The sequence below is a fragment of the Equus caballus genome, chromosome 6 (assembly GCF_041296265.1).
Source record: "Equus caballus isolate H_3958 breed thoroughbred chromosome 6, TB-T2T, whole genome shotgun sequence".
Lineage (NCBI taxonomy): Eukaryota > Metazoa > Chordata > Mammalia > Perissodactyla > Equidae > Equus > Equus caballus.
This window is the reverse complement of record NC_091689.1, coordinates 87194072-87221248: the sequence shown is the minus strand read 5'-3', so window position 1 is coordinate 87221248 and position 27177 is coordinate 87194072. Positions and strand designations below refer to the sequence as shown.

General features: G+C 43.8%; 1 protein-coding gene across 24 annotated transcripts in view; it reads right to left on the bottom strand.

Annotated features, from left to right (window-relative positions):
* Positions 1 to 263: 263 nt before the first annotated feature.
* RBMS2 (RNA binding motif single stranded interacting protein 2) overlaps positions 264 to 27177 on the bottom strand; it is an 83150-nt gene continuing 56236 nt past the window's right edge. For 5 of the 24 annotated variants that reach the window (XM_070271705.1, XM_070271707.1, XM_005611317.4 and 2 more), the window contains 13 exons: positions 24536 to 24702; positions 20288 to 20346; positions 19333 to 19424; positions 17500 to 17657; positions 13358 to 13437; positions 13114 to 13223; positions 12735 to 12781; positions 12464 to 12557; positions 7681 to 7758; positions 6941 to 7051; positions 6239 to 6319; positions 5711 to 5796; positions 264 to 4947 (listed from right to left, as the gene is read on the bottom strand). In XM_070271705.1, coding sequence (XP_070127806.1) covers positions 5716 to 5796; positions 6239 to 6319; positions 6941 to 7051; positions 7681 to 7758; positions 12464 to 12557; positions 12735 to 12781; positions 13114 to 13223; positions 13358 to 13437; positions 17500 to 17657; positions 19333 to 19424; positions 20288 to 20346; positions 24536 to 24678 — 1134 coding nt within the window. In that variant the 5' untranslated portion in view covers positions 24679 to 24702 and the 3' untranslated portion in view covers positions 264 to 4947; positions 5711 to 5715. Of the gene's footprint in view, positions 5603 to 5710; positions 5797 to 6238; positions 6320 to 6940; positions 7052 to 7680; positions 7759 to 12463; positions 12558 to 12734; positions 12782 to 13113; positions 13224 to 13357; positions 13438 to 17499; positions 17658 to 19332; positions 19425 to 20287; positions 20347 to 24535; positions 24703 to 27177 lie in introns of all 24 variants that reach the window. The other 19 variants (XM_070271710.1, XM_023643800.2, XM_023643797.2 and 16 more) reach the window with 9 other exon arrangements.

The window sequence follows — 27177 nt, the reverse complement described above, 5'->3', positions numbered from 1 at the left end:
CTTCCAAGGTTTATCCCTCAGTCTCCAAGCGTGGCCTTTCCTGTGCAAGCAGCATCAAAAGCAGAATTTCTGCTCATGTGGATGGAATAGGGTCTTAGTGCTCCTGGCCAAGGTGCTGGTGCTAAGTGGGATTCCATGTACCCAGTTCCTGCCTTGTGAGACATGGCCTTGGCTTCCTACGCTGCCACCTGTGTTGTCGGAGTACCAAATATGGGCCCATCACCGGCGTCCCAGCTTCCACCCATGGATAAGAAACCAGGAGGTAGACTGTTGGGTTTTATTTCAAAACAAAAGTTGAAATAAGACAAAACAAAGCTCTACCAAGCTGTAGGAAAGAGTACAGAATATAAACTTTTTCTGGATAAAGGAAATGTACAAAGTGTGTTTGAGTATAAATTAAACGTAATTCCTGTCCAGGGTGGTAAGTGCCTGCAAGAGCACTCACTCCCCAAACAAGGTGGGTGTCAGGGGATAGGGACACCAGCAACGGGGCGAGGACTTTCTTTACTTACCACCCTCCAGGCTGGAAGTTAGGTTCTGGTGAACCCTCTAAACTAACTGCAATAAGGTAGAGAATGACCATCTGCTTTGAGCCCTAGGAAAATCACAAACTCCCTTTGGCGCATGCCTAACTTCTCAGCTATATGGCAGCCACCGGCCCACTCTTACCCTCTTAAGTTCTGAGCTCTGCTCCAATGCTGGTGTTCCTGGGGGTGGCTCCCAAGCATTAGTTAATATCCTAGGCAGTCATTACACAGCCCACCCCCTGGCCTATCACAGCAAGACCTAACTGGAGAGTTCACACTATGCTAGGGTGATTCATGAGCGAATAATCCCAAAGACGACATCGTAGAAGTAGAAGTAACCAAGAGTTTTTGCATTTGATCACAAGCCCTGTCTAGCCTCCAGCTTCCTAACCCTCGCGAAGAGAAGGAGAGAGTAAAGGAAAGTTGTAAACCAAGTGCGTGTGTCCTTGTTGGATTGTGAAATTGAGGTAGATCTGTAACAAGGACAAGGACGTTCTGGGATGTGCCTGGAGAATGAAGGTTTATTCAGAACACAAGTGGGTATGTCAGGGGAAAGGGCAGTGGTAAAAGGGGGCCTAGCTTTCTCATTACTACAGTCCTGTGGGGACCACCCTAAGGCAGTCCAGCGAAACTCAGCAAAGATCAGAAGGGTGATAGAGCTCACAGGCTGCTCAGCTGCTGAAGGAAGACTCTCCTACAAAAAGGGGCGAAAGCTGAGTAAATATGAGAGATCTGCTAATTGCATGGAAGGACCTAAAATTTGGGGAAAACAGAAATGGAGTAGTTGGTTTAGGATGGGATCGGGAAGAATCAGTGCGACAAGGCACAAGATGTAACACCTGGTCGGTCCTTAGAGACCTGCTTTCATAACACCCACCCTCTTCTCTAAAGCTGGTCTAAGCAGGGCCCAGGGACAACCTTAGACCTGATCACCAACCCAAGTTTATTGCCCTTGGTTAAGAAAGTCAAAGGAGCCCCTTATGAGTGCAGTGCTGCTGCCCTCCCACAAGGTGGGACAAGTGCAGAAGAGAGCAGCAATGGTGGGTATTTCCAGATGACCGGAGTCCACTGTCGGGGATCCCTGCAACACTCCATTCCAGCATGGCCTCTCTCAGCACCTTTGTGGTGCAAAGTAACAACCCACATGTAGGCCCCCAAAGGGGTGATGCTGAAGCAGCAGGGAGTGAGCATGGTGGGCACCAAGGGGTGAAAGCTCACTGATCACTAAGGCAAGGAAGAGGACTGGAATAGGGCTGAGGTGGCCCAACTCAGGGATGGTTGGTAGAGCAGCAAAGTCTAGTCTTCACCCTAAGTGCAAGTAATGTCCTTTTACCGACCTATTACTGACAAGGGCTGTTACCTCTTCAGAGCTACAAGGCTGCCTAGTCTGGGCAGCTCTTCAAATTCTTTGGTTAAAAATAACATCTCTCCCCATCATCATTCCCACATCTTCCCTCACTAAGCTCTGTCACACCCTCCTCCAAAAAGTCTAATCAGCTGGGGTCTCAGTATCATCTGAGATGAGTGGAGCAGTAATAACACTGGCACGAGATGGCACAGGCAGGCTCTGAGCCTAGTAAAGGATTATATCATCTGAGGAGGGGATGCTGCCATGTTCTATCTAACTGAAAACAGAAAAACACAAAGTACTATAAAATATTTTAGGGGCTGGCCCCGTGGCCGAGTGGTTAAGTTCGCACGCTCCGCTGCAGGCAGCCCAGTGTTTTGTTGGTTCAAATCCTGGGCACGGACATGGCACTGCTCATCAAACCACGCTGAGGCGGCATCCCACATGCCGCATCTATAAGGACCCACAACGAAGAATACACAACTATGTACTGGGGGGCTTTGGGGAGAAAAAGGAAAAAAATAAAATCTTTAAAAAAAATTTTAGAAGAATATTATGAGTAGGGGTAAGATGTGAAGTGCACAGAGAGTCTGATCTGGGCTCCATGAAGACAGGATTCAGAAAACATTGGGCAGAGGGTTCAAGAGCCCAGGCCGAGGCTGTGAACTTGAAGGCTGTCCTACAATTCCCGTGACACCACTGCCACCACTGGGCTATTTCACGAGAGAAAGCACCCCTGATTCCTTCTCTCTGCATTCTCCCATCTCTCACCCATGTTATGAACTAACTGTTAGAAATGAAATAACTACTCAGGAAAAAATAAGAGTATAACCCACAAACACGAAGAAGAAATTCCACAGTGCCATTAACCACTACAAAGAAAGCTTTAGCTCCCCATCGCTTCCCAGGCCCAAACCTGCTTGATCCACAAACACTCACTGACAGACTCCATTAGGTAGATTCACATGAGGAGAACATACACAAAAGGTAACTTCAGAATTTAAAACAAAATGAAGCAAAATCATGGCCATTTGAACATTTTTTTTAAATACAGAAAAAGCAGAATCAGGAGTTCTGGGAGGCAGAAAAGGGGCAGCAGTGACATTAACAACAGTTTCCACCCGTGAAAGGTCCCCACTGCACCAAACCTCCTAGCAGTGCAAGGCTCCTCAAACTATCAATCAAATGAACAGGATTCTAGATTTTTCTCTTTTTCTTCAAGGCCACTGACAAGAAATCTATGGTGTACTTTCCTTGACTAAGGGCTGGAGACTCAGAAATAAGAGCTACCTACCCAGCCAAACCCTTCTAGAAGGTTACTGAGCTTGGAGCTGTTTTAATTAGATAAGCCCTTCCTGAGGTTGGAAGCACCCATGAGAAAATTAATAGTGGCAATTTTGTCCTTTACACTTAATATGCTACCCATTGTCCCCCACTCCCTTACCCCTAGGATTACAAAGGACAGTCTAGGGGTAGACAGCATTGAGAGTCTCAATTCTGGGATGGGTAGGAGGGGAGGGAAAGCTGGGCCCAAGCTCTCTGTACAGCTTTTTTCCCCCCAATATCATCTCCTTCCTCTCCCTACAGCCAGCCTAATGAACACCTGTTTCTCCATTCTCCAGCATCTGGCTTTCTGTCTGACTGTCTAGTGGAAAGGCACCTGACCGTGAATTTCAGCAAAGGGGAGCAGAACTCTCCATTCAGTGCATGCGGGAGTGACTTGGGAGAAGAGAGGTGTAGGATCTTATTTTCTGGAAAATGGGCAAAGGCTCTCTCCTATGTGTCTCCATGTACAAAGAGTCAGGTCTTGCAGAAGGAGATGCAGGTGAACAGCAAAATGGGGACTTCTTTAAAGGACCCCTGACCTTGTAAATAATGAGATGGGATTTACTGCCCTTTTCTATCCTAGCTCCCTGTTGTCCTTCCACAAGAAGGATATTTTTGATGTCCTGGTTCCCTGGAAAAGGGGCCCAAACATACCAGGCAGGGCAGGTTGCTCTGGACATTTACAGAGAGCCTTGTCCTTTCCCACCCCGGCACTGCACACAGGGGACAGTGCCCCCTCAATCCCTCTGAATGTGTGTATGCATGTGGCATGCACACAACAGCACAAGCCTTTCAAGAACAGCTAGCTCTTGATGTACGCAGAAGTGTCAAAGGTCAAAGCCTGAGGAAAATTCAAGGACCTCAGTTCTGTGCCTGTCCAGTTGCATGAGTGTCAAAAGGCACTGCGGTCCAGGGTTGAGCTGGGAACTCACCAAGTGCTCTAGTACAGGAGTTAGGGGCAACACCGTCTACACCAAGGTTTTTCCACCCTGGTGCTACTGACATTTTGAACAGGATAGTTCTTTGTTGGGGGAGGTGGGGCTGTCCTGTGTGCTGTAGGATGTTTAGCAGCATCCCTGGTCTCTAGCCACTAGATGCCAGTAGCACACAGCCCCCACTACCAGGCATGACAATCAAAAATGTCTCCAGGGATTGCCAACGGCCTCTAGGGGACAAAACCACCTCCTTGAGAACCACTGTCTAGAGGGGAAGCAGCTGGCCTTCCACAGTGGAAGGAGCCTCAGGGGGTTCAACCAGGCCACAACTGGAAAGGCTCTGAGTACAGTGATGTGAGATAAGGAAGAGAGGGGCCTGAGACCCAGGGCAGAAAAGAAGGTCTTCCAGGAGGCAGGAAAGCAAGTAGTCCTGAAAAGCTGTAGCGGGAGAAGACTCCCTCAGAGTGCGTTGGCCTCGGCAGTGAGAAGAATTAGTCAGAAGTCGTAAGTCCATCCTTCTGGAACTTGCCAGGGAAGACCTAGTCTTCATCCAATTTTGGCTCAACGATGGCTTCCAAAGGCTGTGGGATTGTCTCTTTAATGAGCCTCGGTCACATCTCTGCTTTCTGAAGGTAAAGTCTAGTCTTTTCTCCCAGGATGTGGCAGGGCAGAGGGAGGAAAAGCCACTTCCATTGCCTGCTTCATGTTCTACCTGTTCCTTGCCCAGTCTTGAAAAATTCCATATGAAATTTCATTCCAAAAATATTTCACAAAATTAAAAATTGTAAAAAGGCGAAGTATGCAGGCTCTACTGTATGGAAAAGAGAAAAAGAACAATGAGGATGAGAGAAAGAAGGCATAAAATGTGTGAAGAAGAGACGGGATGTGTGACCCAAGTGCTTTATAAAACAAAATATTAAAAGTCTGCATATTTTCTTACACACACACCAAAAAGGTCCATAACTAAATTAGTAAGAAGGGCCCACAGGAGGACCCCTTCATAAGTATTCTAGCACCACACCTTTCTTTTTCTTTTTTGTTTAAGAGAAGAAATAATAACAACTTTTTTAAAGCCTCCTCAAATAAGTCCAACACATTAAAAACTGTTTTTCATAATGATAAGAAGAAGCTCCAGGCATCCTATCTCTTTGCCGTATATATTGCGGTTAAAAACAAAACATAAAACTTTCTTTTCAAAAGAAGGAAAAAGGTGTTTTTGGTATCCTTGAAGGTAGCACACATAGGAAGTGACGGTTCCCCCCAGCTCGGTCAGTAATGGAGGACTGGCAGAGGGCCAGAGTGCAGAGATTTCTTTCTCTAGGCCCAGGCCTGTGAAAAACGATGGCCAAGTGTTGGTTCTTAGCAGGACCCACAGGTGGTCTGCATTCCTGGTTAGCCCTCTGGAGTCTGGGAGCATCAGCATCTCCAAGAATTCATTTGTATTCAACAAAGATGGGAGGAGAATCCTAAAGGAGGCATAAACCAGAGAGGGTAGGGAGGGGGATGACAAATAGGAGAACATGTCTGACTTCGGGCTGCTCAGCACACCCCACCCTTCAGCATGTGGTTCTTACCGCTGTTACTTGTTGAACTGGAAAGAATAGACCCCATGGTCTGAGGGAGCATCCACCGTCACTTGATTTTGCTGGCCATTGCTCTCCTGCACCACAGCCAAGCAGGAGAGTCACCTTGTGCATCCTTTCCTCACCTCCCACTGAAACAGCCTTGCTAAAACCCACCCAGAGCTGAGTGCCCTCCCTGACCTACCCCCCCACCCACACACCTGTGTGAATGCGCACGCGCACATGTGCGCACACGCCACAGCATCACTTCCCCGATATTGAGAGCGGCCTATCCTCTTCCCAAGACATGCGAGTCAACACACACCAGCATCCCGGTAATAACTACTATCTGCCCAAACATGAGGAAGGGCCTCATTCAAGGACACAGACTAAATCTTTCCTTCCTAATGTTCTGCACATGCCCACCAGCCATCTGTGAACACAGAATCAGCATCACTGTGAGAGGAAGACCTTGAGTGGGGAAAACATGCCTCCGTTCCTTTTCCTATTCTCAGTCCAAAGAGATTGGAAGGCTCTTACCTCAACTGAAACACCGGAAGAAGGCACAGGGGTGTACTGGGGGATGTATGCTCCTTGCAGAGCCGCAGCCGTTGGCATGTACTGGCATGAAAAACAGCAGTGAGCTTACAGCAGTGGTTCTTGGCTATTTTTAAGGCACCTGGGGAGCTTTAAAAAACAGTGATGCCTGTCTTCCATCCCCAGAGATCCTAATTTAATTGTGCCTTTTAAAAGCACTTCAGGTGGTCCTAAAGTACACTGGCTTAGAGAGACTTCTACCTACAGGCCTTCCTGTCCTCCTCTTTCCCGACTGTCTCCTGCTTTTCCTCAGTGCACTGCCGGGTCCACCTTTCAGCCCGCCTGTGCACATCAGAATGCAGCAGACCTACAAGAAACCTAATGAGCTCCATCCATTCTTCTTCTTACTATTTTGATAAGGATTTCGAGGAAATATGTGTGAACTCCTACATAAATATGTAGACAGAAACACTGTTTGTTTAGTTTCACGAAGAGGAATCAGTTAAAAGAAGTGGGCTGCGGAGCAGAATGGCTGTATTCCTGGCTCATGGATTACTGTCTTTTTGGTTTACCTCCCATTCTGAGTGGGCCTTCAACGATACTGAAGTGATTCCCATCTTCATTCATAAGTATTTACGGCTGAAGAATATTACAAAGGTATTCCTTGCTTGGTAGGAGTTTATAATCAGAAATATCCTGCTTTACCGTGCCTGTGCTGCTGAGGGACAGGTGGCCCAATTGCTGGGTAAGAGGTCCCATCATGGAGGGAGGCTGGAGAGAAATGGGGTGATCCACCCCTGGTGTCAGAACTGAACCCTAGAGGGAGCAACAAAGGACAGGGTTAGCTGGTGAGCGTCCTGCGAGGCTGCCTGAAGCAGTGATTCATGGCTACCATGAGAGACATTTTAAAATCCCGGGAAATGACAGGTGAGCAGCAACCTAACTATACAACAAGAATAGGCATTCTGCCCATCAGTCTGGAGGGATCTTTGTCTAACAATAACAAACTCAGGGCCAGTCCCATGGCCAAGTGGTTAAGGTCGCACACTCCACTTCAGTGGCCCGGGTTTGCCAGTTCGGATCCTGGGCAGGGACCTATGTACTGCTTATTAGGTCATGCTGTGGTGGCATCCCACACAGAAGAACCAGAATGACTTACAACTAGAATGACTTACAGCTAGGGTATACAAGTATGTACTGGGGCTTTGGGGAGAAAAAAAAAAAGAGGAAGATTGGCAACAGATGTCAGCTCAGGGCCAATCTTCCTCACCAAAAAATATACCTTAAAAAAAATAATAATAACAAACTCAGAATTTAAGGTCATCTGCCTGGGTTACACAAAAGACTGAGCCAGAACTCACACCCACATCTCCTGTCATCAAATCCCATTGTTTTTCTTTACATCAAATTGCCACTTTGGCTTTTGCCCACTTCTGAACACTCACTGAAGGCTGCATGAGGTATGACTGGTGGTGCATCCAAGGTGGGTTAGGTACTTGTAGAGGAGATGTCTGAGTTACTCTCTAATGCAAGCAAACACAAACAAAAATGTTAATTGCCTAGAAACTATGGGTTCGCCCAATGCTTTGATAATATTCAGCAAAACTCAGAAAAAGTTGAAGTGCCCCCTCAGAAAATAGAAATATTAAGAATAAACTGTTTGAAAAATATTAGCAACTCTCATACCCCAAAAAATAACCCAATTTAAAAATGGGCAAGGAATTTGAACAGACATTTCTCTACGAAGATATACAAATGGCCAATAAACACATGAAAGAGTCTCAACATCATTAGTCAGTAGGGAAACGCAAATCAAAAACACAACGAGATAGCACTTCATACCCACTAGGATGGCTATAATTAAAAGGACAGAGCAGGGGCCGGCCCCATAGCCAAGTGGTTAAGTTTGTGTGCTCTGCTTTGGTGGCCCAGGGTTTCGCCAGTTCGGATCCTGGGCACAGACATGGCACATGCCATGAAGGGAAGGACCCACAGCTAAAGATACACAACTATGTACCGGGGGGCTCTGGGAGAAAAAGGAAAAATAAAGTCTTAAAAAAAAAATGGATAGAGCAACAAGTGTCACACACTGTGGGTGGGGGTGTAAAATGGATAGAGCGACAAGTGTCACACACTGTGGGTGGGGGTGTAAAATGGATAGAGCGACAAGTGTCACACACTGTGGGTGGGGGTGTAAAATGGATAGAGCGACAAGTGTCACACACTGTGGGTGGGGGTGTAAAATGGATAGAGCGACAAGTGTCACACACTGTGGGTGGGGGTGTAAAATGGATAGAGCGACAAGTGTCACACACTGTGGGTGGGGGTGTAAAATGGATAGAGCGACAAGTGTCACACACTGTGGGCGGGGGTGTAAAATGGATAGAGCAACAAGTGTCACACACTGTGGGCGGGGGTGTAAGATGGATAGAGCAACAAGTGTCACACACTGTGGGCGGGGGTGTAAAATGGATAGAGCAACAAGTGTCACACACTGTGGGCGGGGGTGTAAAATGGATAGAGCAACAAGTGTCACACACTGTGGGTGGGGGTGTAAAATGGCTAGAGCAACAAGTGTCACACACTGTGGGTGGGGGTGTAAAATGGCTAGAGCAACAAGTGTCACACACTGTGGGTGGGGGTGTAAAATGGCTAGAGCAACAAGTGTCACACACTGTGGGTGGGGGTGTAAAATGGATAGAGCGACAAGTGTCACACACTGTGGGTGGGGGTGTAAAATGGATAGAGCGACAAGTGTCACACACTGTGGGTGGGGGTGTAAAATGGCACAGCACATCCTCAAAAAGTTAAACACAGAGTTAGTTCGTGTGTAACTCAACAATTCCACTTCTAGGTATACACCGAAGAGAAATGAAAACACGTCCACACAAAAACTGTACACAAATGTTCACGGCAGTATTATCCACCATAGCCAAAAGGTGGAAACAACTCAAATGGCCATCAACTGATAAATGGACAACAAAATGTGGTCTAGCCATACAAGGGAATATAATTCAATCATAAAAAAGAATAAAGTACCGATCCATGCTACAACATGAATAAACCCTGAAAACATGCTAAGTGAAAGAATCCAGACACAAAAGACATATATCGTATGCTTCCATTTATATGAAATCGTCCAGAATAGGCAAATCTATAGACATAGAAAGTGTATTAGTGGCTGCCAGGGGCTAAGGGTAAGGAAGAATGGGGAATGACTACTAATGGGTACAGAGTTTCTTTCTGAGGTGATGAAATGTTCTGGAATTAGACAATGGTAATAGTCGCATAACTGTCAATATACTAAAGACTACTGACTTGTACACTTTAGAAAAATGAGAATTTTATGGTATGTGAATTATATCTCAATTTTAAAATGAAAAAAAAATTAGCAATGAGAAGCTAGAGAAATGAATCACAACAAGTAGGGTGTATTCCATGAATGTAAGGATTGTTCAAGATTATTAACCCTATAAACGCAAGTCAAACTGAAGGAAAAAGCCATAGTGCAACATTAGCTGCTGAAAAAACAGCTGAGAAAATTCAGCAGCCATTTATTTAAAAAAAAAATCACAAAGTAAAATAGAGACTAGAAAGAAACTACTTACATATATTAAAGGCTATTACCAAAAACTAGCCACTAACATTAACCTAAACAGAGAAATAGTAAAACCGCTGCAATTATAGTAACCTATCTTACAGTGGGGTCAAATACAACTAGATAAGAACACACTTGGCATAAAATTGGAAAGGATGAGAAAACTATTATTTTGCACTGATGGTATAACTGAATACCTAAAAAGGCTAAGAGACTCAAGTAAAAAAACACTAGTAGTACTAAGAGGATTTGGTGACTTAGCTGCATCCAAGAGAGATGAACACAAGTCAACAGCTTTCCATCCATATATTAAGAAGCATCTAGAAATGCTCATAAAAATTACAGAAACCTTGGAATATATTTAACAGGAAAAGTGTTAGACCTACATAAACAAAACTAAAATCTTATTGAAAGACATAAAGATGTGAAAACATGAAAAGAAATACCATACCTTGGGTGAAAAGACTTAGCACTTTTTAAAAAGTCAATTTTCTTTAATGTATAGATTTAACGTAATTCCTATTAAAATCCTTGCATATTTTTTAAAACTAGATTAAAACAAACTTTATACAGAAGAATACATGCCAAAAAATAGCAAAGAGAAGTATGAAAAAAAAGGAGAAAAGGGTTTTGTCTTATCAAATATTAGAACATATCATGTAAGTCACTGTGATCAAATCAATATATTATTGGAATAGGAACAGACCCAGTGATCATTGGAAGAGAATAAAGAATACAGAAATAAATCCCAGTATTTATTACACAACAAAGGTGGCATTTCAATTCAATGGGAAAATAATGGATTATTTAATAATTTGGTGCTAGAACAACTGGTTAACATTCTGAAAGAAAATACGATAGGACCTCTATCTTATGCCACATACAAAAATAAATTCCTCATGATTATACAATTAAATGTAAAATAATTAAGTAAATCTTGGAGACCATATGTACAATAAAGGGACTAGGAAGACCTTTTTAATTAAGAAAGTCGAAAGCTATGAGTGAGGGGCTGGCCCTGTGGCTGAGTGGTTAAGTTCGCGCGCTCCGCTGCAGGCGGCCCAGTGTTTCGTTGGTTCGAATCCTGGGCGCGGACATGGCACTGCTCATCAAACCACGCTGAGGCAGCGTCCCACATGCCACAACTAGAAGGACCCACAACAAAGAATATACAACTATGTACCGGGGGGCTTTGGGAGAAAAAAAGGAAAAAAATAAAATCTTTAAAAAAAGCTATGAGTGAAAAAGCAGACATATTTAGCCATATATAAATTTTAAACTTTTGTATGGCAAAAACTAGTGATTCCCAAAGCATGGTCCCTGGACCAGCAGTAGCAGCAGCAGCAGCATCTGGGAACCTGTTAGAAATACAAATGCTTGCCTCCCATCCTAGACGTACTGAATCGGAAATTCTTGTTGTGGTGCCAGTAACCTAGGCTTAAAATCTCTCCAAGTGAATCTGACACACAGCTAGTCTGATGACCACAATGTCAATGGAAAAAAATTAAATTTGGAACAAAACAGTTGTAACAAAGATAACATTCAGAGGATTAATACTTATAATATACAAATAGTTTTTTAAGTTGGGAAAAGAACAAATAACCAAACAGAACAATCAGCCAAGCATACAAAGTTCAAATCAAAATATGACAATCATAAAAAAAAATGCTTAAACTCAGCTGCAGTCAGGGAAGTACAAATTAAGGTAAGAATGCACTTTATATCCATCAAGATAGGAAAAATTGAAAAAGAGCAATGTCATCTATGGCTGGAGGGAGATGAGTACTCTCATACGTTGCTAGTGGAAACGTGAATTGACACAGCCTTTGTGGAAAGCAATCTGGCAACATCGATAAAACTGAAGGCCATATATTATTCAGCCTAGCAATCCCACTCCTTGCACTCCAGCCCCCAGAAATAAAAGCACTCATATGTAAGGACATAGGCACAAGATGTTTACTGGAGCATCATCTGTACCAGAAAAAACTGAAATCCAAGTGAATGCCCTTCACTGGAGAATAGTTGGAGAATTCTGATATATCTGCAGCATGAAATATAAGGCAACTATTAAAAAAAGAAATAATTAGAACCAAGGATCTCAACATTAGCTGCATCAGAATCACCTGAAGGGCTCATTAAACCTCAGGTTGCTGGACCAGTTTCTAACTCAGCAGACCTGGGACGCAGTCCAAGAATTTGTGTTCCTAAAATTTCCCAGATGATGCTGATACTGCTGGTCCAGGGACCACACTTGGAGAATCACCGGTTTAAGATACTTTTAAGTGAGAAGACTGAAGTGTAAAAAATATATTTAATATGGTCAAATTTTTGTTAAATAAACAATGACTTTCAAAACACCATACATATGTGTATATGCACACGAAGAAAAATATGGAAACTAGTAGGAAATTAACATGAGTTTACATGTTCAGTGGTGGACAGAGAGTAAGAGGGTGCTACTACCGTAGTCTATATATATGTAATGTGGTAACATGTTATGCTTTTATGTAAAATTATTTGTGTGTAATACGTATAAAGGAAAAACCGAAAACAACAAGGAGTTTCCAACCTTGTATTCCTTTGCCTAAAACACTGATCCAATTACCGCCCTTTTTTGGGCATGAGCATACCTGATAGGAAGACACAGGAGATGGAAGATATGGCGAGAGCGCACTCTGAGCAAGCATCCTGTTGGAGGTGATGTTATAAGGAGCTGGGTAAAAGCTGGAGGAACAAACCTCATCAGTAAGGAGTCACAGGAAACCACAAGGTAAGAGCCCCCACTGACAGACATAGCCACTTCCTACTAACTACTGTTTAAAAATCAAGATGACACATCAGAGTGCCTGGACACAGCCTGTTGTCATTTTCAGGTGGCCTGATTATATAAAATATGCTTACCCATTCTGAAGAGCTGTGGTGGGGTCATAGGTCAAGGCCATACCACCCTATAAAGAAACAACACAGTGTTCAAACTGTGAGCACTTGGATGAAAACAGGAGCAAGCTCAGAATGCCAAAGCTGGGGATGTATTTGGTTCAACTGACTAAAGTGAAGTCTGGACAAGTCCCACTACAGCTGTTCCAGAGTTTTTCTGTGTGTGCACGTTGCAAAATCCCACCCAAGACCCACAGTGAAGAGCACATTAAACAGTCAGCATCTCTCAGTTACACACGGAAGCTCTCAAGCCTGCCGCCTAAGTTCACAGAAGTCAGGCCATGGTAATCTCCACTTCACTGTAATGTCCTTAGTACTCCTGTCTCCTCAGAGGTCCCCTTACCATGTCTCCATTCCTTGGCCAGGCTCGTCCATTCTGCACAAATTTTCCTTGGTTCTGTCGTTTCTTTGGACCGCCATCAGCAAATTTGCAAAGCAAGGGATCAGATGGGGCTGCCAAGGAGAAAGCAGACAGGCAGCTGAGTCCCACCTCACTTAGCTCACTCACACTCATGCAAAACTCCTCCAGAATCTTCACTGGAAGTAACAACCTGTGGCCCTCTCAGCCTGATTCCCAGATGCCTCACCTGGTACTCCAGGGGGTGTCTTAATATATTTTCCATTAAAGTGGGTGATGATGGCTTCACACTTCTCTGTGGACTCCATCCTAAGGAGCACAAGAGGGGTTAGGCACTAGCTTCTCCAGGATCTGTGCTCTCCCGACATCAAAGAGAAAGCTCTAAGTTCCCAGCCCCACAAATGCTCCAAAAGCTGTGACTACAGAAACAGTTTCCTCCACACAAATTCAAGGTATCTTGAAGAGGTAACCCCAGCTTCTAATGCAGGTTCTCTTAACTGGCTCCTGCAGGGGTCCTGAAAGGAATAATGGAGGTCTTCACGCTATGAATATTCCAAAGAAGATACTGATGGATGGGCCTAGTATCGTGTCTGGTTCACAAATAAGAGCACAATAAATACGGGCTGTTACCAGTATTTTTTACTACAAAATTCCTAATGGAAATTGTTCCCTCACTCTAATAAAACTGCACAAGCTAAGAATTTGTTAATATTTATTTCTTGCTTCTGGTTATAATTACCAAGGTCGAATTAGCTACTGATAACGTCATTAAGATTTCATGCATCTGTAGGAGGAAAGAGTAGTAAGACAGAGTTTATGGTCCATAGTGATAGAAAAAACAATGCTGGGAACTACTGAGTTAAAGTATCTTCTTGGGCAAAGAAGCCCAAGTAAGGAATCAGAAGATCTAGATTCCAGCGCCAGTTCACCACCCAAAGCTCGGTGAGTTAGGACATGCATAAAAACCTTTTGAACCCATCCTTATTTCACTTTAGAGATAATATTCATCTACCCTACTACACAGGGTTCTACAGATCAAATGAGATAATGTATTTAAATGTATTCTAAAAACTATAAAGGTCTATATAATACAAGGTACAGCATCTTCCCCTCTTTCCATATTTAAAGTAAGTCTTAGTTTATTTCCCATGCCAATAACCACTAAAAATATTAGCCATTCTTGTGAAAGCAGTCACTAAAAAAGGCCTCAAGGGCCGGCCCCATGGCCTGGCAGTTAAGTTCGACACGCTCCACTTTGGCGGCCTGGGCTCGGTTCCCAGGGGTAGACCACCACTCATTGGTAGCCATGCTATGGTGGCAACCCACAACCCACAGACAAAATAGAGGAAGAGTGGCATGGAAGTTAGCTTAGGGCGAAGCTCCCTTAGCAAAAAAAAAAAAGAAAAAAAAGGCCTCAAATGAAACCCTTTAGAGCAACCACGTTGGGTATCCTAGAGCAGTAGTCTTTTGTTGGGTTACTCCTGCTCCTTAGTCCTTCAAAAGGCTGAGCAAGCATGGAGACATTTAGAAGAATGGCGTTCAGAACCTCAACCTCCTCATAAACTCTTTCCTAAAACTGACCTGCCTGAAGGAGACGTCACGATCACTAAGGATCCAGGCTAAAGTCCTCTCTCACAACGACTCCTCTCAATTTACTTTGCACACATCCCAAAACTCAACATGAGGCACTGATGGCTGAGTTACAAATCTTTTTATAAGTCAAATGTTACCAATTCTTCCTTCCACCAAAGCTGGAGGACTCAGCGAATTGTCAATTAACACATAAAAAAATCAGTTTTGATAATAGATCGCCCTGGTTCTTGGCATGTAATTCAGAAGGAATTCAAAGAATTCCTATTTTAACAAAACTCCATTCCCATTTACTTACTTATGTAAACAAGGTTTCTCAGCATGAAAACAAAAAGTAGCAGTCGAACTGATATTAAACCCCACCTTGTCATAGCTGTAAACATATTCACTGATGGCTACATGACCTAATTAGAAAAGTCTAAACTAAATAAAACTTATCAATTTCATAGAAGCATTTCCAATAAAATTTACTTTATATAAAATAATTTTGTATCAACATTTTAATGTATTTATGCTGTTTGACGCAACAGTGAACTAATAGTTATAAAGATAATTTTCTTATGGGTTAACACATATAGCCCTTCTGGCCACAGGAAAAAAAGTACAAATTTTTGTTGCAGAGAAGTATGACAGAATGATCCATAAAAAGACTTTCAACTATAAAAATTTTTTTTTTTAAGATTTTAATTTTTTCCTTTTTCTCCCCAAAGCCACCCGGTACGTAGTTGTATAGTTTTTAGTTGTGGGTCCTTCTAGTTGTGGCATGTGGGACGCCGCCTCAGCATGGCTTGATGAGCGGTGCCATGTCCGCACCCAGGATGAGGACCGGCGAAACCCTGGGCCACCAAAGCGGAGCATGCGAACTTAACCACTCGGCCACAGGCTGGCCCTCAGCTATAAAAATATTTACACTAGAATACAATACTGTAGGGAAATGGAATGGAAATACAAGATCAAAAAGAAAAACAGGAACACTGTAAGAATGATATGAGTTATGACTACTAAAAAATAAATGCCCTGTGTATTTTTTAAAATGGATAATTTTGGGTATTAAATTGCTATGACATCTATGCTCTAGATCTCATCTGGATGTATTTAAAAATTATATGAGAGTTTCATTTAAAGTGTCAATATTTATAATTTGCTGGAAATTACACTTTGCAAGAATCTAAATGTATGAAATATATGAAGAAAATCTGTACACATTAATGTAGAAACAGGCAAGAGATTTCAGTTTTTCAAGTCTTCAAAGCCACAGTTCCCAAACTGGTCTCTGAGGCGCCTGGGCCACTGCAGCGAGCTCAGGGAGGAAACACAGCAGCACCTGCTGGATACTGTGTGGGCTACCAACTCTAAACAGTTCACCATTTCAACATGAGATCACCCTACAATCCTGATAACGTATTCTTGCAAAGCTGGTTTTTCAACAGTGGCTATGACAAAAGCAAGTACCATAATTATGAAAACCAATGTATGACAGAAAATGAGGGTGTAAGTGTCCAATGTGCATCCCCGGTTTGAGAGTTGTACATTGTCCAGCAGGTGCACATCCCATTAGTCAGTACAGTGATTTAAGAATGAAATAAAAGTATTTTCTCTTTCAATACATTTTTTCAAATAGCTACAAAATTGTTAGGATATAAACATGTTCTGAGTTGTTTAGGCCATTTCATAATTTAATAAATTGAACTAGTGAGTATTTCTTTTGTATGTATAGGCAAAAAAACTATTGAGACAGCTAAGGTGCCATGAACTGAAAAGGTTGGGAACCTCTGCTCTAAGAGAGTATGGGAGTGAAAAAAGTTGGATGACCACAAGCCTAGGAACTCCCCCTTGGTTATACTTGGGATTGCCAGCAGGTGGTGCCACCAAGAAAGAGTTGGCTCGGGAAGAGGGCCCATTACTTGTTCCCAAGAGCTGAGATGCTCCAGAGTAAGGGAGTGTTCCTGGCCCGGACAAGACATTATACAACAAAAAGGGACCTTCAGATCACTTAGTCCAGTAGCTTTCAAATTTTTTAAAAACAACAGGATCTCTTTTCAAACGAAATCTTAAAATAAATAAAAGCAGAACTATTTCTTAGGCAGACTAGGGGAGGCTGAAGCCCTACAACGATGACACCTAAGTGCAGAAGAGGGCACCTGGAGAACCCGGCCCTCCAGGGGACACCTGAATAAAACCCCTCATCCAAGCCACCCTCCACTTGAGAGTGAGCCGAGGCTCCCGAAGGAAGGACTGACACCACGGGGGCAGGTAGTGGCACAGTTGGTTCTAGAATCCAAGTCTCTCGAAAGATCTGAAAAGGTAGACCAAATCTTCCTCTTCGTCCTACTGATCTTGACGCCAGAAGGATGAGGGCTGTGCCCCACCACCCACGCCTGTGAGACCTGGGCAAATCCCCTCATACCGGAGATTGTGCTTTCCTTATCTATAAAATGGAGAACTAATACTTATTTCATGGGGTTGCTATAAAGACTAAGTGAAATAACAGGATGAGAAACCACTCGGTAAACTAGAAGAAGATACGGAATTATTTTCTTCTGGTTGGGTCTGGATCAAAGGGACAAAGCTAGAGCAGCAGGAAGCAGTGGGGAAAGGATAAAGAACTGGCGGGAAATGGGTTTGTGAGTATTATGACCTATCATTAAATGAAATTTTTATTTACTGTCAAGTACTTTTGGCCAACAGTTTGGTCCTCTGGGAGAGGGGGCACAGATTTTTTTGTAACCTAAGTGACACTCTTTATTAACCTCATCATTTCCCATTCTTGGCATCTCTCACCTTGCAAAGCCAACCCCTCTGCTGGTCCCACTGGTGTCTCGAAGGATTCGAGTGGAGATAACCTGGCCAAAGGGCTTTAGCATCCCCTCCAGTTCTTGCTCATCCATTGACAGTGGGAGGTTTGATATGTATAAATTTGTGGGGTCCTGCTCCTGTTGCTATGGAAATAAAAGTGAGAAGATAAAGCTCACATCTCTTATTCCTCTCCCACCCTCAGCCCTTATCCACAAAATGACATCTTAGAACAGAGACAGTACGAAGGGTCCCACATAAACAAAGGGAACCTTAACAACTATTTTGTAACACCTAGAGTCCCACTACCATGGATTGTATATCCAGGCAAAAAAAAAAAGCATATATAATATTTCTAGTACTGTCCAAGCCCCTAATACAAGTCACTGATGAAGTTTTGGCTGTCTCTTTAAGAACAGGCAGAGCAGCACTCCCCCTCCACCCGCCAACAGCCTGTCCCAGGGCTGGATTCTCTTGGACCGCCTTGCTCCTGGCTGGATTGTTTTGAGTAATCCCCCCTCCCCCCTCTTCCGGCCACAGCAGACTCCTCTGAGTAGGAATGCTGTTCACTCTCCAGTGGAGGGAAAGCAGGAAGAGGGGACAAGGGGAAAGGGAAGGCAAATGTGCTGGGGGCTGCACTAAGGGCCAGATGTATAGCTCACTGGGTCACCATGGAGCCCTGAAAACTCCAGTCTCACAGGAACCCTACACTCCACTGTCAGAGGACTTTTCTCCAGAAAGAAGAGGTGGAAGAGCCCTTCCAGTGGGCAGAACATGTAAAATGACAGTAACTTCCCATAGCTGTGTTGTTTTTTTTTTTTTTTTGAGGAAGACTAGCCCTGAGCTAACATCTGCTGCCAATCCTCCTCTTTTTTTGCTTAGGAAGACTGGCCCTGAGCCAATATCCATGCCCATCTTCCTCTGCTTTATATGTGGGACGCCTGCCACAGCATGGCTTAACAAGTGGTACATTGGTCTGCACCTGGGATCCAAACCAGCGAACCCCAGGCCACCGAAGTGGAATGTGAGAACCTAACCACTGCACCACTGGGCCAGCCCCTCCATAGCTGTATTTTTAAGAACTTAAGCAGTCACTCTGTCCTAGACAGTGGGTCACCAGCAACCTCAGTCCCTCTTCTGCCTTTCCCTTCAGGGTTTCCTTTTTCTTTAACCATTACAGAAGAGGGTAGCTGGCAAGCCTGCCCCATTGGCTCCACATAGCGTATTCACAACGATTTCAGAGAGGCAAAGGGGCAATCCCACCCAAGCAAAGAGGGGAGAGAAGAGCCTCTAGTTCTCTAGCAGTCCAGATGAAAACAAAGCTGGAGACAGATCTGAGAAGGAGGGACAGCCTCCTTCCTTACTGTGGCCTCCCTTTCCCCAACACCCCACACACAGGGAACAGTTTTGGGAGGTGGAGAGCATTGTTCTGAAATTCTGAGTTGCACAACTGGCTTCATCAGAGAATGTTGCAAAACTACCCCAAGCTGTCTGGTAGGGAAGTGGGGCCAGAGTGGAGATGAGGAAACAGCAGGAGGAAGGGAAGAGGCCTTTTGACCCTCTCGCCTGCTTATAACACTTGATGAGAGGAACAGAGCCGACAGAGCTACCTGCCACAGATCTGAACACCATCTTCCTCTAGCAGCCAAGAGTGCTCAGTGGGACCCTAGCCAGGACTGTGTTTGGCCAGATATAGTCAAAAAGCACTGCAGACAGGTCTTCCATCAACTGCGTGCTTCTTCAACCCTCTGGAGCCTCGGAACTGAACCTTTGGTGGTGACCACACCTCTCAGAGAAACAGACACGGGGCAGTACCCTTACCTTTGCCATCTGTGCCTGCACACCGTTGGCTTTCAGTGCTGTCACAGCCTTCTGGGCTGCTGAAGGACTGTCAAAGTCCACAAAGCCATAGCCTGGAACGGGGAAACAGCATCACTGGGAGGTAGGGGGGCATCAGGGATGTAGGAGACCCAGGCTTTTTAGGAGACAGAGGAAGCGTTATGATCCATGTAACACAAGTGGGAGGGAGAAAGAGCAATTAAGACGTTTCAGGTAGCTATCCCTGTGCTCTTTGAACCCTGGGAGATTGGGCCTGCTTTACAGCTGAGAATGCCAAGGGCAATGAGGTCCTTGTGGTGTCCTTGCCCTTCTCCCTCCCCTTAAGAAATCTGATGTTTTGGGAACTAGGCTCTTTTAACAATCCACAGTCCCCCTTCACTTCTGAAAGAACCCCCTTCTCTTTCCGAGCCACACCCTGGAAATGCTAGGCATGTAGGGAAAACAGTCTCTTCACTGCAGATAACCAGCCACCTGCCAGAAGAAGCCTCTCCCCACCCCAGCCGACAGCCCTTTCCCTCCTTCCACTCTTCCATCCCCATCTACAACTGCTCAAAACCCCAACAAAGACTCATCCTCACAAAATATATCTACCATGTCACCCCCCGAACACACCAAAAGGTATTTACGATGCTTTGCTAGAAATAATCTCACCTACCCATATCCACCATTCAATCCAGGGAAACAAGAGGTCCAAAGTAAGCCCAGGAGACTCAAAGGCACTCTGTGCCAGCTTCTAACCTTGGGTCCCCAAAAGAGCACTTTCAGCTCTAGCTACCTGGTCACCCAAAAATCTAAATATCTCAGTCTTTTAAGCCTGAAGACCTTAGAGAGACTCCTCCCTGGCACTGGGTACTAGGGACTCTCGGCAGTAAAGAGCAGAGCCAAGCGATGGCCTCATTCACAGCTGCTCCACCTCCAAGGACAGCTGTTCTCTCACCTTTGCACTTGTTTGTGGTCTTGTCTAGTATGGCCTTAGTGGAGACAATCTTGCCATATCTAAGGGAGAAGAAAATGCAAAGTGATAATCTGGGGGAAGGTATTTAGAACAGCACAGAGATTGAAACAGCTGGATGAATCCATGCCCTTTCTGTACTCCCACTAAGACAACTGTCCCTACTCAAACTTTAATGAAAACAAAGAAGAAATGATTTTAAAATGTCACACTCATCATATATACTTATTCCCTAAAGGTGCCTACAAGAAATAAGGTAACTGTGGGCCTTACAATACCAACACATTTCACTCTTCTTTCCCAACTAAGACTCAGATACCAGCTGGAAAGAGACTACTGTCTTTTTGGGAAAGAAGCCTGGCGATGTCCTCATAGCAGAGCGTGTAAGGGCAGAGCTCTGGCTGGAATTCTTTGAGGACTAAAAATAATCCTTGATATTACTTATCTTCCTTGGGACAAACACCATTCCTCTTATGAAAAATCTATAGACATCTCTCTTTTCTGACACCCCATTCCCTACCCCTCTACTGGCCCCCTCATTGAAGCCAAATTGCTTTTGTTCAAATCCTGGTTCTGCCACTCTACAGCTATGTGTGATCTTGGACAAGTCATTTAACCTTTCCGTGCCCATCTTACCATCCGTAAAATGAAGATAGAATTTCTGGGAATATGAAATGAGTTCATGACTATAAAGCACTAACGTCTACCACATGGTAAACACGTGAAAATTCTCAACTGCTATTATTATTATTATGTTCAAAGGACCTCAACTTTAAACTGCTGCGAATGGCCCGCCCTCCTGCTTTACTGTATTCTAAGACTTGTATTTCTCATCGTCAAGATTTGGGAGTGTGTTAGGGAGGGGAGTAGGCATAAGACCAGGCGCAACAGCAGTGCTGTGAAAACTATCCAAAACTTGAGGATAAGGCAAAATGAGGACTGCATACCCTTTTGATGCCATTCTGGAACATTGTCTCAAAGGCTCATGCAAGGTATATTTCATTATCGGGGGATGTTTCTTTGTTGACTTACTGTTTACTACAGATTAGTGCCCTGACTTTGTGAAGATACATACTAACTTGTAAATTTTCATCCAGTAGAAATGCAAATAATTTCTGTCCAACAGAAAAGATAACCCCAAAGGTTGCTATTTTATTGTCCTGCAGGATGCGAACCAGCTTTGTACGTAACCTAGCAATCTTATCCCAACATTCTTTCTTCGGGACCTATAAATACTCAGTCCCTCACATGCTCTTTGAATGCATTTTACCATCCTGCTGGTTCCCTCATTAACGAGTAAAAGAAATCTTTGGCATGTGTTCACCTATATTTGTATGAGAGTCACCTTCTTCAACTTTTTGAAAATTATGCTTTGGCAGCAGAGTTGTGTGGATTTCCTCAAAGTGCAGCAGACGAGCATCACAGGTCAGGGATTAGACCAGAAGTATTCCACTAGAAAGAAGTCTCTACGTCCCACGCCGGGAGGGTGAAGACATTAAGAGACAGAACAGAAATCACTAACAGAGTCAGAAGTGCAAGATTTAATTGGAAATAGTTGGCAGGGACTCAATTTGAGACCAATATCCTGAACAAGCACTTTTTCCTACCTCTCCTCTCATCCCTAAAGAACATATGATGACTGAGGCATTTATTTCACTCCTTGGCGGCCTCTCACTGATTTTTTTCTTCTGTGACCCACTGGATTAGACAGAATAAGCCAAGCAACTCCCTGGAGGCTGGGAAAAGAACATACTAAAATGGGGGTGAGGTTGGATGTGGCGATCCTAGCCTTTCGGGGCTAAAGACTTGGATTCTTTCCCAAATTTAGGTAAGGAAAGGGATGCATGGGACCGCAGGCCAGAGGACACACATGCTGCTATCCCTATCAAGGCCCCAGGGTGGAGCCTGCTGTGGTCTGAGCAGCCTGAGACTTTGAGCTCAGAATTTCCACTGCAGCTGGCAACAGCTGGGTCGCTCCTGCTCCTTCCTCCTCGGAAGAAGGAGCCCCTCCAAGAGAACCAGGAGTTCCAGTCCCAGACGGCACGCCTCTCCTTCCTGCCCACCAGGCTTAGGATCCAGCAACGCTTACTTCCCCTACAACCCAGAGAGACAACTGGGACAAAGGCAGGAAGTCCTTCTATGCATGGGAAACACCCCTCCTAGAAAGGTTTAACTCCCAGCTCACAGCACCCACCAGTGTTCCACCCACCTGTGCTCCTCAGCCTCCGTTTCGTCATGACTCACGCAGCACCTATTCTCCTCTGCCTCCTTCCTACTTCTCCACGGTACCCTACTGGGCTCCTTAGGTCCATCCTACATGCTGACCCTGACTATTCTCATCCCTTCAGACACAGCAGAAGGTAGGGCAACTGTTGGGAAGGGCAAAATGTAAAGTCTAAAAGTATAGTGAAGTAAAACTGAGTTTCTTCTCTGTTTTGCGCAGTGAGAAGATTTTTTGTAGCACATTATAATTAGTACAAGAAACAGAGGGTGCAAAAATCAAGGAGCTAGACTGATAAATACTCTTTTCCCTTATAAATCAACCTTTCTGCCAATTCCCATTCCCCCCAAAAATTACTAGTCCTCGACTAAGTCCCCTAAACTCCACGTAAATACCTTTCTAGCAAGGGAAGTTGAAGCAAAGGAACCAGTTTTGTACACACCTAGCCTTCAAAGATCAAGTTTGTACAGCCTTGTTCTAGCCAAAATCCATGATGTGCGTGGACCAAACCACGGCCTCAGAAGAGCAAGGGCTTTGTGGGGCCCTTACGATGCCGCCATACAACTGCATGTTGGGGCGAACAGTTCTGCCTCTCCAGGACTTGAAACAGCTGGGACTTACACACACTGTCGTGGGAGTTTGAATTAGTTTAACCACTTCAGAAAATTGTTTAGTAGTATCTACAAAAGCTGAACAAATATATATCCTATGACTCAGCAACTTTACTCCTAGGTATATATACTCAACATAAATGTGTACACACATACACCAAGCCACATCCAAGTTCACAGCAGCACTCTATGTAATAGTCACAAACTGGAAACAACCCACATGTCCAACAACAGGTGAACAGGCAAATAAATTGTGGTATCTTCCTGTGATGGAATTCTAAAGAGCAATAAGAATGAACGAAGTTTTGCTGTATACATGCAACAGTGTGGACGAATGTGGACGAATCTCACCAACGACATTGAGCAGACATAAAAGTGTATGTGCTACATAATTATATTTATATGAAGTTCAAACAAGCCAATCAATTACTCAGAAGCCAAACAGAAGATACCTTTGTGGGGAAGGGGGAGACAGTAACTGAGAGGTGGGCTTCTGAAAAGTTGGTAATGTTCTATTTCTTAATGTGCTTACAAGGGTGCGTTCACCTTGTGAAAATTCACTGTTGTATGTACACTTAGGATTTGTGTACTTTTCTATATGCTTGTCATACTTCAATAAAAAATTTTAAAAGATGGTAAGTTTACACAGCCTAAGGTTCCTATTTCTATCTCATTCTACCATTCACTTTCCCAAACTCACTTTTCCTCCTTCCATTAATATCCCCATCCCACCCCCAGACTTCTTGCTCTAATCATTCCTCCAAATATATTATTTGAAACACATATTTTTCTGCCAAATGGAATTGAGCTGGCATCTCTTTTTTCCCCCAGCATTCCTAACGGGGCTAATTCCACGGTAGTTATCTCTACCTCATGACTCGAATCTACTCTGAAGAACCCCACAGGTCTTTAGGGGGTACATGCAGAGTGACAGGCTCTTTCTCCACCTTCTTTATCCACTAATTCGAGGGCTCCTCTGGTTCACTGGGAATATCTCTAGCAGCAGGAACTCTCTTAAGAGTATAATTCAATTGGCTAGTCCCACTTCCAGTTCTCACTGCCTTCTAATCAATATCTTTAGAGAAATTGTGCATTTCTATTCCAAGCATAAGGATAGGAATCTTTCCACTAAGACCATCAGTTCTGGGTACATGCCGGAAACAAAGTCATATACTAAGCTTCAAAGACCAGTCCTAACCTGGCTTTCCCCAGAGAAAGACATAAAGGTTTTAGATAACAGTAACAGGCAGAATGTCTTTAAGAGGGGGTGCTGAGAAACCTTGTGATTATGGGGTAGAAGCAAAATAATATTGCATTTCAGGATAAAAGTATCTGGCAAGAAGCCAGTATCACCAAATTTGTACTGTCCCTGGAAGCCTACCCACATGCACCCCAACTTACGACTGACACAACTTGACGAGGTCCTGGTCAGTAGTGCCTGGCTGCAACCCCCGGATGTACAGGTTGGTTTTGCTCAGCTGGTCATTTCCATTGCTCCCACTGCTGCTGTTAGGGGTACTGCTGCTTGGACTCGGTGGTGCCATCTGCTGAGACAATGACACATATGGCTGTAGGGAGACATGAGGAACAGAAAGTCAGAAGGATTATATTATATAGATGCTGGAGAGTGAGGAAGACCCTGGCTTCTTGGAAAGAATGATTCCACACTTTAACAGTAATAAACTCAATAGGATAGTTAAGGAAAAAACCCTAAAGGAAAGAGTAAGAAAATATCTAACTGTTCTACCTATTTTTCAAGAATAATAAGAGGCCAAAGAAAGCTTGTTAACAGTTTCGAAAAAAGGTACTTTGTTATAGTGGAATGCTTTTATTTTCTTTTCAGGGGGTGATTCGCCCTAAGCTAACATCTGTCGTCAGTCTTCCTCCCCCGCACCCCCCACCCCCCCACTCCACTCCCGCCAAAGCTTCAGTACAAAGTTGTGTATAGTTGTAAGTTCTTCTGGCTCTTCTGTGTGAGCTGCCACCTCAGCACGGCACTGACAGATGAGTGGTGTGGTTCTGCACTGGGGAACCGAATCCAGTTTGCTGAAGCAGAGCGTGCTGAACTTTAACCGCTGGGCCATCAGGGCTGGCTCTATAGCGGAAGGTTTTTATCATACAAATGCTGGAGAACATGATTAATGTATGCCTCTTAAGTAAACTGTGCACTGAGACAAGATTAATAAAATCTAGGTTCCATTCAAAAATAATGAAGAGGAAATAATAAAAATGTATCAAATCATGAAGGTATAAGTAAGCTGAACATAGATTATTCACAAAACTGTAGAATATGGGAACTGCAAAATACCTGCAGGAGCTTGAAGATTATTGTAAACTTAAAGAAATAAAATGAAATACTAATTACCACGTCAAGTGGAAAAAACGAAATTTGTTACCATTCGGATAGGGGTTTAGTCAGAAGTTATTTGCAAGTTTTTAAAAGTTTAAATGAATGAATGATACATTATGGTCAAGAAAATCCAGGATTTGCGGTGAAACATCTCTCTTCTTTCACTACTGATACCAGGACAGGTAACCAGACTCCACTATATTTTTTAGGTACTCCTGTTAGAGACAAAACACCAGGTTGGCTGGAACAAGGATCCATTCCTTCATGGCATGTTTTATATCCTTAAGCTCTAATCAGGCTTTCGGTGTTTACATTTATATTTGGTTCATAATATTCTACATTTGCATAATCATCTATAATATAGGATATTTTATTAAATCACACTCATATTCCAGTTCACCCTTGGCTTAAAGCACTTTATAGTATAAATCTATTTGGAATTACTTCTCTCTAAAATGCTAGTTCATCTCCAGGTTTTTTTCTCTCTTTCTCTCTTTTTGGTGGTGGCGGTGATGGATTGAAGTAGAAACAGAAGAAAAAAAGAGAAACATCAAAGTGAGGAAATCTTGCCCCAAACATTTTTTTCCTTTTTCTCCCCAAAGTCCCCCAGTACGTAGTTGTATATTCTTCGTTGTGGGTCCTTCTAGTTGTGGCATGTGGGACACTGCCTCAGTATGGCTTGATGAGCAGTGCCACGTCCGCGCCCAGGATTTGAACCAACGAAACACTGGGCTGCCTGCAGCAGAGCGGTCACGGGGCCAGCCCCACCCCCAAAGAATCTTAATGGGAAATGTGCCTCTTCTATTTTATGACTCTGACCTTTAGCAAACTTCAAAACAAAAATCTTTGTTCCAGCTAAACTCTGTTGAAGCTGGCATCTTCTCTACCTTTATCAGTCAGTATACGCCACCACAAATGTGCACCTACTTGCACATATGCAGTTTATTCCTTAGCTCTGTACTGCAGTAAGGAAGAAAAAGAAACCCAATACCACATCCTGGATGCCCAAAGACTCCTGACCTATTGTAGCTCTTAACACATCCTTTATATTTCCCATCCCTGTCCTTGCCTTTTTGCAAGCACTTACACTAGGATTTCCCATATAGAACAATCTATGTGCCAGAGGAAGATGTATTATTCCTCTGTGGTGATGGTGACAGACACATGATGTAGTCAACAAAGGCAGGCAATGCATGTGGCATGTGCATGTTTTAAGCAACTTTTAGACAACAAGACAAAAATAGGGCAAATAAACCTCAAAGTCATCTATCCAGTGCTAGAAATGGTAGTATTTACTTAAGAATGATGTTCAAATCTCTGTTGAATTACTAAATCTGCAATAATAATCAAATACTAGTGAGTCTAGGCCCCTCCATTGTCACTATTATCGTAAGTGCCCCGCCTGATCTGAAGCTCAGTCAAGAAGATGGCGACCTCTGTTCTCATCAGGCTTGTCCCTGAGTTCAGAATGAGATCACTGCTGGAGATCATTCAATAAGACAGCCTTTCCTCCTCTCTAAGGAATTGCTATTATTGATCCTTAGCTGAGAAAGCCAAGCTTCTTCTCCCGACCATGAGATTGTAGGCCCAGGGATGGCACGGATGATGATGATGCCAACTATAACAATGACAGCACAAGCCACTCCAGTGGCATCACCCCACGTGCCACACAGCAGGTGAGCCCACTCGCCTC